This window comes from Microtus oregoni, unplaced genomic scaffold (genome assembly GCF_018167655.1).
Source record: "Microtus oregoni isolate MIOR12 unplaced genomic scaffold, Mior012 000014F_ref0000157, whole genome shotgun sequence".
Classification (NCBI taxonomy): Eukaryota; Metazoa; Chordata; class Mammalia; order Rodentia; family Cricetidae; genus Microtus; species Microtus oregoni.
Window position 1 is genome coordinate 36,966,216 of NW_024543073.1, and position 13,546 is coordinate 36,979,761.

Genomic DNA, 13,546 nt, shown 5'->3' on the forward strand with positions numbered 1-13,546 from the left:
CAAAAAATGTTCTCAGACTTCTCCACGTTGATGGAGTTTAGGAAATTACAGTGGGATTAAAATGCACAAGAAGATCCTATGTGAGTTTGTAAGAACTCAGTTTTCAAAACTAAACAAATCTTTCCGTGAACAAACTCCAATGTAGTCAATAATTTGGTATAGATGTCACAAATGGCTTCTCCAGGCTGGTTTGCATCCTACGTAAACTATAGAAATGCTAAGCTAGGCTTCATCACCAATGCCAAAAAGCAGTCCCAGTTAAACATATGCTGAGTCCCGTTTGGAGCATTTGCAAGGGGACAGTGTCTCCTGTGAGGGCACAAATGTGTTCTCGGTGGGACAGGAAACCAGTCTTAGATGCTTACAATTACTTCTCCACAGTTGTTTTTCACATTTAATTTCTCGTGTAAATATCTCTAAGGTGAAATGAAAAGAGTAGAGCTCCAAGACCAAATGAAAGCCATGTGTCGCCATTTTCTTTTTATTTTTCCTTAAAATAAGGACTGACTTCCATTTTGATCTTTGCATACTTATTTACAGTTTGATCTGCTTCCTTCGATTTTTATCCACATACCTATATACAGTTGGATCTGCTTCCTTTCACTCGTCCCTGATTTTCTCTGCATTTTTTCTTGGAGACACTCACTGACAGCTGATGTGAACACCTTTACTCCCTTATTGATCTCCAAATGCCACCGCTTGCTGAGTGTCCAACCTCTGTCATCACAACAAAAGCCCATGGTGCCATGCAGTTCTAACTCTCAACTCTCTGCGGCAAAGGCTGCCCAGCTCTTATTAGTATGTTCAAATATGGTTAAATGATGAAGAAAGCGGGGGAACAAAGACAGAAACAAGCTTATTAGCAGTATCTCTAGTTACACACTCACTTAGTAAGCCGAATGCTCACAGTTTGTAGGTGTATCCCTCAGAAGTGGTGCCAGGTAGCTAACCAAAAAAGTGAGTTAGCCTGCCACTGTTCAGATTCACTTCCATCTGGAAGAGGTGGACCTACTAGTATAAATCACATAATGAGGTCATTCTTTTAAATATTTTTCTTTGGAAACTATTTTGAATAATAATGGATTGCAATGAAAATGAATTGCTGTTTTCCTCAACAAGTGTGTCCCTCAATTAAATTTAAGTTTGAAGGAAGGTAGAATTTTATAGAAAAAAATATTGATTTAAGAATCTGGTGACAGACATCCCTTATTCATTATTTAAAAATTTTTTAATTGGTAGTTCAGTTGTGAAGTTAATGATTCCAGAGAATCTTCATAATTAATACAAGGTGAAATGGTACAGTACCCAAACAGGAAAAAATATAAACATATTGAGAGAGTGGACTTCTGGCTACAAACTCCACTACCCAACTCTGAAGCTCATGAAAAGGTAAACTGGACTTAATGCTGGAAACATCTGCAGTTAATACTTCCTTATGCAAAGAATAGCAACACATACCTTGGCAAAAGTGAAATGGTTTAATTATTCCTACCCAGAAAATAAAACTTTCCTAGATAACAGCATGACACTATCCACATTAGAGGATAAAGGAGGTAGAGCTGAAATCACAGAAAGCCTGAGTGTGACCTCTTCAGGATCCAATTCTTGTTACTGTAAACATAAAACAAAATGTAGGAGGAATATACTTTTCAATACCTAACAGACCTGAGTTCTGAGTCTTACGTGACCAACTCCCTCAAAGACCAGAAAGTCCCTTTGCAGACATCTGTTAATGTAAACAAAAGAGGGCATCAGTATCATTCAAAGGGAAGAAAGTGTGGATCTGACCAAGCACTGGGTTATTATATAATATCCAGGGCTATAGAACGCAGGGATGACTTTGTGTGAGGATGGGTGTGCGCACCGGCCATCATATCTCCTCGCACAAGATCAGAGGGCACGCCGTGATCTGTTACCTCCCATGCTTCTTAAGACTTCAGGTTGACATTAGCTAAGGGTGACCAGTCCTGAAACTCTATATATTTAAACGATTACTTTCTCCGGGGTGTTCTTGCGACTGTAAGAATTTATATACGATGTTTGTGAAAGAAAACCCAACTGTAACTTTTTGTATAATCAAGGACAATATTTGAAAAAGAATTCTTGCAAGTAATTGAGATAAATTTGGGGGCATGGGAATGTGTGTTTCTATTATCAGTTTTTCATATGAGTGTGTTTTCAGCCTATTTGTTAGAAATTTCTTAATGTCAATATTTTTGACTCTGTAAGTGGAAATTTAAGCAACTTTAGAGGTATATAATTTCCTAAATCAATAAAATTCTAGGCAAGTATCTTCCTTACATTAGTGAAGTTTAATGTAAAAAATATATATAAATTGTAAGTATTGTTTTCTTAACTATCTAAGTTTACTGAAGGGGAAACCATGTGCTGTGAATGGCAGGGGAAAGGCTTTGGCAATTTAGATATATAATTTAAGACAAACCCATGAGCACAAACACAGCACCATCAGTAGTACATCACATTTCATTGGTGCTTGTTTCTTTGATTTTCAGGTCTCCTTCATTTTTGTTGCTGTGGGGAAAGTAACAAAACGTGTGCCTGGAACATTTCCATTGTATTTTTTTCTATCTCTAAGAAAATAAGTGTAGCAGAAAAATGCTCCCATAAAAATAGTTTGAAAATTGTCATAATTTCATTGGTGTGGTATTACTGGTGTCTATTAAATTCTCCAAACAGAAACTTCTGCTGTAAATGTGAAGTGCTTTCTCTAGATCCAGCACAATTACCCTACCTTCTGCATCCACTATGTAAGCTAAGACTGGGGCCTCAGCAATGCAGAGATGCCCTGTATCCTACATCCGCTGTGTATGCTAAGACAGGGACCACAGCGACGCAGAGATGCCCTTGTATCCTACATCCGCTGTGTATGCTAAGACAGGGACCACAGCGACGCAGAGATGCCCTTGTATCCTACATCCGCTGTGTATGCTAAGACAGGGACCACAGCGACGCAGAGATGCCCTTGTATCCTACATCCGCTGTGTATGCTAAGACAGGGACCACAGCGACCCAGAGATGCCTTGTATCCTACATCTGCTATGTACGCTAGGACTGGGACCATAGTGATGCAGAGATGCCCTTGTATCCTACATCTGCTATGTACGCTAGGACTGGGACCATAACGATGCAGAGATGCCTTTGTATCCTACATCCGCTATATACACCAGGACTGGGACCACAGTGATTCAGAGATGCTTTTGTTTTCACATTGGTATTTCTCCTTGACTAACATGGCCTTTCAGTCCTTAACCATGAAAGCCACTTACAATGCCTGTGTAGCTTGTAATAGTTGTTAGAGAAATCCTTAAGCTGTTTAATGGCAGCAGACTCTGTATACAGGGAGCACACAGTAAAGAATGCTAACTGCCTCTGATCTTTAGGACACTGCCCTTTATTCCAATTGCCTCCCAAGGTTGGGTCCTACTTTTCCTGTGGTTTCTTCATTTTTTTTTTTTTTACTTTTAATTCGGAACATTTGCCTACACATACCTCCCACATGTGAGTCTATGCATGTATCATCCTGTTTGTTCTCTCTACCTCCACAACGGTCCAGCTTTTCTGGAAAAATAAAAGTGTGATTCTTTCCAAAAAATGGGGACTTTTTGAAAAGAAGAGGGAACACAAAATTGTCAGGAAGCAAAGGAAAGCAGGCAAATAAAATGCCCAGGAAAGAATTAATAATGAACCAGGGTCTTCATCGAATTACTATAGATAGAATTCTGCTCATTCACTTACAAGCACACATACAGAGAGAGGGAGAGAGAGAGAGAGAGAGAGAGAGAGAGAGAGAGAGAGAGAGAGCCAGAATCTTACTAGAAAGTCTGCCTGGGTTGGTCAGGATAGAGGGTTGAAGCCAATAGCTTCTTAGATACAAACAGAAACAAAAGTATTTTATGCATTCAGACATGCCGTTTTGCTATACAAGGTGCCGTGAGGAGCTGCTTTCTTGTCATAATTCATGTTCATTGTTCCTCTAAGTATGTGTTTCCTTCTAGTTATTCTGTACAGATTTGGACTTTAAAGGCAAGAGGACATTTTTGATATGCACATCTTAAGACTTTTCATTAAAGTATCAAATTTAAATTCTACCTCTTTGTGCACTCTGACATTTTTTGTCTGGCATTTTCATTAATTTTGCGACATACATAAATGTAGCTGAAATGTTAACTGATCAATACTTTGTCTCTCTCATGTAGCACTAGGGTTTCATTCCCCAAGGACCACACAGCAGAACAGAAATTAAATGTGTAAAATATCAAATGTTAATGTTAAACACAGCAGCACTTGCTGTGTAACGACAGAAAAGGCTAAAACAATTCCAAACGGACAGATGCTACCGCAAATTATCTACAATCACATTTAAAGATTAAAGTTTGTCCTGTAAAATAATTCTCTGACACATACTGAAGTGTGTCCTTTTGCTGATAGCTCAGTTTTCCAATTATTTTTGTGCTCGTTACAGTGAGAAATGACAGTGCTGAGGAGAAGGAATGTGTGCTCACTTGCCCTCCTTTCCTCTTCCCGTTCTGCAACCACTGGCTTCCACGAGAACACAAATGTCTGGTCTGGAGTCTGGTGAAAATTAGTCCAATTTGTAAGATATTTCCAGGTCTACAATTGCTGATTCCCAGGGACAAGCACTGCCTGCTACACCACAGACAAAAGAGCTCCCTTTGAAAAATAATATTCATCAGAAAACTTAGAAACCAAACTCTTCCAGAAGCCGACCTGCTTAGCTTTGCCATTTCCCCCTGGTTTTGTTCCTATGGTCTGCTCACAGGTGGTGCTGGGAGGCTGGGGCTACTGTCTGCATTTTTACGCTCATTGACACCGAGATGCAAAATAGGATTGTTTTCTTCCATTTTGACCTCACTATTTTGCATTTGTTTTTCAGAGAACTGAATCAGAAGAGAAAACCAAAATGGAATAGAAAAAAATTCATATTCATTTAAACATTAAAAAGCATACTGATCTGGCCCTAAAACTAAGCCACATAATGGTATAAATGCATGTCCTTCATGAGGCAGCTGCAGCTAGGAAAAATGGGCCAAATGGAACCAATATTATAATAATAGACCCATGATCTGTCAAGAGGGCATGATGGGAACAATATGTCTGTAACAATGGGCACTGCTATGTTCATCTAATGGAAATCAGTTCTTTTCAACAAATTGCCCTAATAAACCTCTGCTTATGCAATAGCAACTTTGAATGATTTTGTTTTTAAATACCTCATTTACTCTCTGCAAGATGGCTAAAAATTTTTACCAAGTTTTTTTCTGCATTTATATCACAAATCTCAGGTATACATCTTAAAGTCTTCTACAGAAAAGAATATTTACTGTGTGGCATAAGGCAAGCTACATTCATGAGCTTCAGTTTCTTCACCTATATACTAGGAAAAATAGAATCTACATTATGAAGTTGTTGAAAATATTAAATTCTTAGTGCAAGAGCATTTTCATTTATTTACGTATAAACAATAGATCCCTGGCACATAGGGAGTAACTGATAAACATTAATTTCTATTTGTACAAAACTTTCTATATCAGAATTCAATCTATGATTAAGTAGATTATTGATAAGAGATTATAACAGAATTTCATAGGTAAATTGCTTTGATAGTATTGAAAGTTCTTATCATGATTTAATAATCAGATTTATTATAGTAAACTTATTTTTTTGGTGTTTCTTTAAGAAAAATTTTAAATTGGCAGCCTTATTCAAAGAGTTTCGTTGGCTGTTTATCCTGGAGGCTCACTGACTTCTATTGCCCTTCAGTGACAGAGAGCGGCATGAAGACAGCAGGGTGAACACTGCATGGACTCCCAGCCGGAGCCTCAGCAAAGAGAGCTCGATATTTATCACTTCAACCATATTCAGTAAAGTGCTATTACTTTTTCTTTTTTCCAACAAAATGGTTAATGGTTTCTTCACATTTTATTGTGTTCTTTCCTGTTCCATCCTCGTTTCCTACCTTTACTATTGCAGTCTTTACAGAGCAAACCCCTTGCATTTGGCTTGGTCTGTTACAAACTGGTTACTGACTGAGGCAGACACTGCATTTTCTGCAGCGCTTTGCTTCCTTCTAATGATGTCACTGTAAGTGAGATTACAGGCAGGTGTCTCTGTTTCTCAGGTTTCAGTGGTTTCTTTTCTCTTTTTAAGAAGCAAAAGGAGATTATAAAAAGGAGCTGCCATCTTGAATTAATTTTAAAAATGACCTTAGGAAACTGGAAGAAGTTTATGAAGACTCACACAACACACTGTAATGCCAAACAGTCCACAATGAGCAATCCTGAATAAATGATATAATTACATACATTTTTATGTTTTCAAATTTCATAAACAGCCACAGAGATGGCTTTAAAAAAGCCAATCAGGAATAGCAGCAGATATTTTCAGTAGAGTTTTATTGTTATTTAAGTCCCCATAGAACCTGAAATTAATGATAATATATATGTAAAAATTGTCTATCGTTTTGCTGACTATCATAATGCCGCTATGCTCATGGAAATCAGAATGCCCCACTATATCTATTATGTGAGAGCTATCAGACAAGCACAGAGAGAAGTATTTCTTAAGCAATGATGGTGGCAGTCACCTCCTTAAGAAAACAACAACATGTCTATGGGAAGCAGGCTGCTAACTGGTAAGTGACAACACAAAGGGACATACACAGTCTTTGTTCGTGTGCTCAGACATTAGTGAAACTCCCAGACATGGCCTGTGCAGAGGACCGAACTCGAAGGACTAAAACATACATTCATTAGACCGTCATATAAAAGTCGATTGGTACTCTAATTAAGGCCTTTCTGTAAACCCTCATAATAATGTCATATTTTGCAAAACTGGCAACTTCAAGAAAGTGTAAGATGCTCATTTCCTAGCAAACACAAAATAAAGCCTTTCAAAAGATGGACTCCACAGAAACCTCAGGTAAAACGTCGACCAAGCAGAAATAGTGTGAGTACAGAGATCCTAGCTAGGTCCAGAGAAAGTGCCTTTTTAGATTGTTCTGCTGCTGCTAGTTGGTCTCAGTATCATTTCTTAAATGATCTGTGTAAAAGGGTAGAGGATGAACCTTGTGTGGAGAATATCTGTTCGATTACATTCTCATTTGTGACTTTTTAAAACTAGAAACCACAGAATCATCTCTCAAATAGGTCCCATCCCTTTGTGCTCTGCTCATTTATTAAAGCTTACCAACCAGCATGCTACTGCCAGTGGCGTTCCTTTCCTGAAAATACTTACAGAATAAATAAAACCAAAGTGTGGATGGTCAGGGCTGTTGCCATTGTCTTTGTTTGTTTGCTTGTTTGTTTTCTCCACAGAGAAGTATTTTTTTGACTCTCCTATTTGGATCTGGAATTGTACAATATGCAAAATTTTACTTTTTAAGTGTCAGAGAAAATTTGACTAAGATGTCTTGCATTCCGGAAATCTGAGGAATATATTCTTGGATTCAGACCCTGAACAATCCATCAGGTTCCTGCCCACAGCAAATCTGTCTAGTCAAGTCTCAAAATAGGAGTTTTAAAATGACTCTATCAACATAACTGTTACTATAGCCACAGAGCGCTGGAGCTGAGATTGCTGAATCTGATGCACAACAACGGGCAAGCAGTAGAGTGTGATCATACCACAAAAGCGGCAAGACTCCTTGGGGGTGAGTCCCAGTCAAAGCAACTGTTAACGTAGTACACAGCGTTTACCAGCACCATGACACAGCGCTTCGTTCTGATGAAGTTTCTCAGAAGCAGCTGTAAGGAAAACACAAACAGTATTAGAGTTTACAAGACTGAGAACAATCAAGTATATTGTATGATTCTACAAGCTCGTGGTGATTTAGAATGGACCCAGAGAGGCAATAAGGTGACAAAGATACCAAGTGATTTGGCTCACTAGGTAAAGGACAGGAAGCACTAATGGATGAAGAACTAGATGGGATGAACTATTTCTTAGCTAAATGTATATTTAAAAATAATGTTTTCATATAAGCTGGTATGTTTGTTCATTAAAAAAATCTGCTACTTATGAAACATGTACCCCTGTTAATTTGAACTCTCTTCTTTTTAAGATAGATTAAATATTTTAATTTCAAGATGCTTCAAAGTGAATTGGATACCTTGAAATGTTCAGAGTTCTAAGCCTGTCTAATGCAGTTTATTATAGAAGCACTGTGATTTCAAGGGCTTTTTCCACTTAATAGGACTGTTCTGTCTATAACCATCCCTCACTCTATATTTTCTCTTTATTTTCCTATGATTTAAAAGCTAGGAAACTTTTATAATAACTGAGTATGCTGCAAAATCTCTTATTAGAAAAAATACGTATGATAACTCACAGAATTTAAATTTAAAACAAAAGCTATAGCATGACTTCAACAACAAAAAGATATCTATGAACTAGATAATGGGTTAAAAAGTTACTTACAGAAATGGATAATTAAACTAATCATAAGTCTGCAAGTTAATATATTAATACTCTAAATATAGTCCAGTATCAATCTGGTATTTTAAAGAAACAGATATGTAAAATTACCTGAGTTCAAATGACAAAAGTACACATGTATAAAATTAGTTCATGTGTGTGCATGGCGGTTAAAACACATTTAAAACTGGAATTTTGTTTAGTCAGAGAGTCTCCCTGTGTATTTTCCTTCTTGGTTCCTAGCACCTTTTTTAGGAACAATTTTTATTATTATTCTTATAAATTATAGAGAAATATAACATGGTTTTCTATTTAGATAAGTCATTTGTAACACACATTGTTTAAATGCCAAAAGTCTCATTTTGTGGTGAATTTACTAGATTAAAAATAAAAATATTTTATGGTTTCTCATGGCTCACAAAATTATCAAATATTTAACAGTAAAAGTAAGCTCAGTGACTTTATAGCCATAATAAACACATTGTATTTTAGCTTTGTAAACTGTAGTAAACATTTAAAAAGGGTAGGTAGCACTTTCTTAACTTGATATTAAAGAAAATTTTAAGTTATTATTGATAAATACCAATCTTAGTTTAAGGCAGCATCATACAAGGAAGATCAGAATTCCTGGTTTTTGTTTTAGTAGAAAATGTCAGTGAGAGTTCACTTGAAGGGAATGTTGTTAACATCTAATTAAAAGACCCCTCACTGAATTAGAAGGAAGTCCTGCCTTCATTCACCGCACACCTGCATCATACCTGGGTGGTCTGTGCACGGTTCTGAACCTCCCTCACACACTCTGTGACAATCAAATTGTAGTTTAGGGTGCAGATGACCCCCCTCCACTGGTGCACAGCCCCAGCTCCCTTCTCCTTCCTTACCACCCCAATCTCACTGCTTACTTTGGTTTTGCCTTTGCTTGATCTTTTCAAGGAAGGAAAAGAAAGGAAAAAAAAGCCGTTTTCAATATGTAGGTGATCAAAATTTCTAAGGACGTCCCCCCTCCAGACCTCCAAGGTTTATTTGAATTTACTCTGATATTTTACAGAATCAATCAGTTTTTCCCAGAGGGATTAATATTTCTTTCTTTCTTTTTCTCTTTACCTGTTTGGAGAGCCTGCTTTCCTCTTCAATGTACTTCTGTTCTTTGGGTATTAATGTTCGTAAGCTGGCTTTCACCTACGCATCAACACATGTGTGTTAGGGGTTCATATATTACAACTGTTCACAAGTTTTGCATGCAGTTCAATTTGCAATAATTTCTAAAGTTTCAAAGTCTTGGCTGCTGTGCTCATAAAATATAAATGTATACAGTTGCATATGCATGCGCATCCCTCTGCAGGCAGGCAGGCAGGCAGGCGGGCGGGCAGCAGCCAAGCACACCGCGGCGGCCCCACTGTAGCAGAAAGTGTGGGTGTGCCAGAAGCATATTCTCCAAGATACATCAAGGTTTAGAGAAAATGAGGAATGACAGAAATTCTCTACAAATCAGGAACAAAAGCTTTCATGAAACTGAACTCTTTAGCAGTACAAAAAAGCCAAAGTTAAGACTTACAGCATTAAAAATCACATCTATTTCAAGATAGATGACCCCCTTTGTTGGCCCTGTCAGCTGCTTGTTTTTCAAGACGTAGGCTTTCTGTTCACCATTTTGAATCTGCGGGAAAAGGACATGACAGCCGTCTGTCTCACGGTCTCCACTGAATACACTCCCCCAGTGACCTTTGACCCCCAGCTGCTGAAACTGACAGAGAACCCAAAACAACTGTGGCAATTCTGACAAGTACCTGTTCATTACCAGGATCAAGTCTGTCAAGAAAAATTAACTATCATGGGATTCAACATGGCCGTGCATTGAGTATGTTAAAATTTTTAGTGTTCTTATTACAGACCTTGGTTGAGAAATGACAGACATAGAGCTGAGGGTTTTTTTTTTTTTTTTTCCTTGAGCAAAAGCAACACGGAACAGTGCGTCAGGTGACTGAAACTTACAGACAGCAATGGTATAGCAACTCTGCCCAGAAAGTCGGCGCTGCGGTCACGGTCTTCATCATAAACTGTCACTTCCAGGACTGAATGGATGTCTTTAATGTTGCTGCGTAATAAACAAACCCGAGGGAAAAAGACTCCATTAGCAAAGATAGAGAGGTTTTGAAATCTTAGAACTAGCTGTTTTCTGTATTTTTATTTTTACGTGTATTATTTGCACACAGATATACATATACAGGGTAGGGTGGAAGCTGAAAGTTTCTCCTAATACGTCTAACGTGACAACAGCAAGGGTCATAGCATAAGGAACTCTGAAGACGGCTGTAAATTTCAGGTCTTTTTGAATGACATCACTTTTGAGCTGGATATGCAAAGAATAAATTGCTGGAAAAATCACTAAGTACTGCTGGCAATATTTAGGCTTCTCTGTCACGTTTAACAATAAATCATACAATTGCATAACTCCTGTGTAAGCTATCACAGGTTTGCTACCAGTAAGAGCCACATAGATTTTTGAACTCTTATTGTTTTCACTATACTATGACCTGTCCATCTTTTATAGTTCTTACTGTTGCACTTACTAAGTTAGGTTTGTAGCAAGCAGAGAAATCAAAATAGAGACTGGATTTAGAAAAAAAAAGTTATATCCCAATATGCCAGTAAGATTAAAAGACAACACATGATAGTAAAAAAAAACATGTGAATTCTGCATATTTTTGCTTCAAGAAAAATAAGTATCAATTGTTGACAGCTTTTATTTTTTGATCAATTGTTTACCAAGAAAATCCGAATGAATAGAAAACTAAAAAGAATATATTCATTACTGAAACACCATAACTGCACGTGAAAAGAGGCTTTACCAGGGCACAATCAATTAATCGCTTTGATAATAATCAAACCTATTCATTCAATTATGCATTCTAGAGAAAACACTCTCCATGGCCCTCTCAGGAGTGCAAGCCTCCTGACTAGGCTTTCATCTCTTATAAAAATGTGGAATTCCTTAAAAATAAATTGGTCAGATAATGAAAGCTGATTAGTTACTGGCTCTTAAGCAGCGACATTATAAGGAATTAATGAGGAATTTAGCAGTTTTTTATGTACAAGAAATAAAACCATGTTAGAAAACTGCTAAGTACTTCTGTTTGGAGAGTTCTGCTTTGTGGAACCCATTCTCTTCAGCCCAGTTTAAAAGAAGGGACTCGTCCACTCCTACAGTGCAGCATGCACAGCTTCCACGGTGCACAGTGCAAAAGATTTACAAACTTCTTAAAACAAAGGAAAATTAACTCAAAGCTTGTTTTGAGATTTAGGACAATGCTTAATGTCCTTATTGTGCTAAAATGAAACAAGGCCAGAAGAAGCATCTGCCAAACCCGACTGGATTGTTTGCTAGTTTCTGTGGTGGGACAAACAGAGCTTTGTCCTTCTTATGCAATTGGGAAGAATTTCAATAGAACGTACAAAAGGAAGAAGCAGTATGCAGATTCAGTGGTGGGGAGCAAACCCTTAGTCAGGCCACATAAAAGCACAGCAGAAAAAAAAAGTCTATAGTGAAAACAAAGAAAAAGGACATACCCCTTTTTTCCCAAGTTTTACTCTTGAGAAGGTAGGGAGGGGGTTTGGAAATTCATGGTTAGTAAAGGCAGAGCAAACGTGTTGCACTGTGAACTGGAATACACAAATATGTGTGTGCATGTGCACGCATGCATGTGCACACATACACACACTTTCAGGGTGAACTATATTTTCACACCGGTTTTAAAATAAGCATGACGTAATTATTACACTTACAATGTGAACACTTTGTTCCACTCAGGACTGAGGTTTTTGTAGACAGTGTGTGTCAGCAGTCTATCATTGTTCAGTTCTACCACACAAAATGGATCACTTTTACCTACGGGAGATGTGCAGAGAACGCGTTTGTTTGTTTGTTTTTGTTTTTTTCAGCATATACGCACATTGATGGTATCATGATCATATCTGTTTTGATCACAAACTTCCCCCCCAAAAAGTTTTATAATGAACAACAAATAAAAAAACTTACAAGTTAAAATAGCAAATCTCATAAAAACAGATGTAACAGGATATTAGCAATTGTTATGCTTTGCAGAGATTTAGAACCTGAGGCCAAAGTATATAGCTTGACTCCTGATCTGTTATAATTTTCAACACAGAGAACACTACAGTGTGGTGCGAAAGTGCAGTGTGCCCATCCTCTTTCTGTTCTTGGTTCTATTGTGACCATTTGAACAGTCAATCTCTTCCATCTTACAGCTACACTTTCCAACTTAACTCGCTCACTAGAAACTCATCAGAGGGCCTTCCAAACAAGTAACTTGAGAGAAAATGGCTCTACTGCCAAAGGACACCACTTGAAGTTGACTATGGCTGAACTACTTTCCCCTGAGATATCCATGAGATTCATAAAAAGGTAAAGAAAATCAGAGCCTATGAGGCTGAGTAAGTCTGCTATTTGGAACTCAAGATCAACAGGCAATTGGCATGCTAAAAGTGCACTTCTGCTTTTAATGTCTTTTGGAAATAAAGGGCCTGGACGTTATTTCTCCATAGAGACTCTGCTCTGCTATACTCAGATCATCCATCCCATGTGTACATTCTGGGATGTCTCCGTTTCTTTGTCTCAGGGCCTGGACATTATCTCTCCATGTGACTCTGCTTTGCTATACTCAGATCATCCATCCCATGTGTACATTCTGGGATGTCTTCGTTTCTTTGTCTCAGGGCCTGGACATTATCTCTCCATGTGACTCTGCTTTGCTATACTCAGATATCCATCCCATGTGTACATTCTGGGATGTCTCCGTTTCTTTGTCTCATTTCATAAGAACTCACAAAGTCAAAGGCTCTCTGAGAAGAGCAGGGATGGTGCTGGTGTATCATGCACTTCGTCTGATACCTTATACAAATGACAATGGAATCAATATTTGGACAAAGCTGTCCAGAGGTCATATCTTTTAAACTACAATATTGATTTAGACTACATAAGAGGTTAATGTGCATATTATTAGCTTTAATGATAAAGAACAATCATTTTAAATGTATTGTGAATTGTAGCCACAGTAGTTTACACTTGTGTGAA

At 37.8% G+C, this 13,546-nt stretch overlaps 1 protein-coding gene across 3 annotated transcripts in view; it reads right to left on the bottom strand.

The window, feature by feature from the left end:
- Mctp1 (multiple C2 and transmembrane domain containing 1) overlaps positions 1-13,546 on the bottom strand; it is a 573,552-nt gene that overhangs the window by 148,415 nt on the left and 411,591 nt on the right. For all 3 annotated transcript variants that reach the window (XM_041663341.1, XM_041663343.1, XM_041663342.1), the window contains 5 exons: positions 12,238-12,340; positions 10,447-10,549; positions 10,010-10,111; positions 9,559-9,633; positions 7,665-7,784 (listed from right to left, as the gene is read on the bottom strand). In XM_041663341.1, the coding sequence (XP_041519275.1) occupies positions 7,665-7,784; positions 9,559-9,633; positions 10,010-10,111; positions 10,447-10,549; positions 12,238-12,340 (503 nt within the window). The remainder of the gene's footprint in view (positions 1-7,664; positions 7,785-9,558; positions 9,634-10,009; positions 10,112-10,446; positions 10,550-12,237; positions 12,341-13,546) is intronic.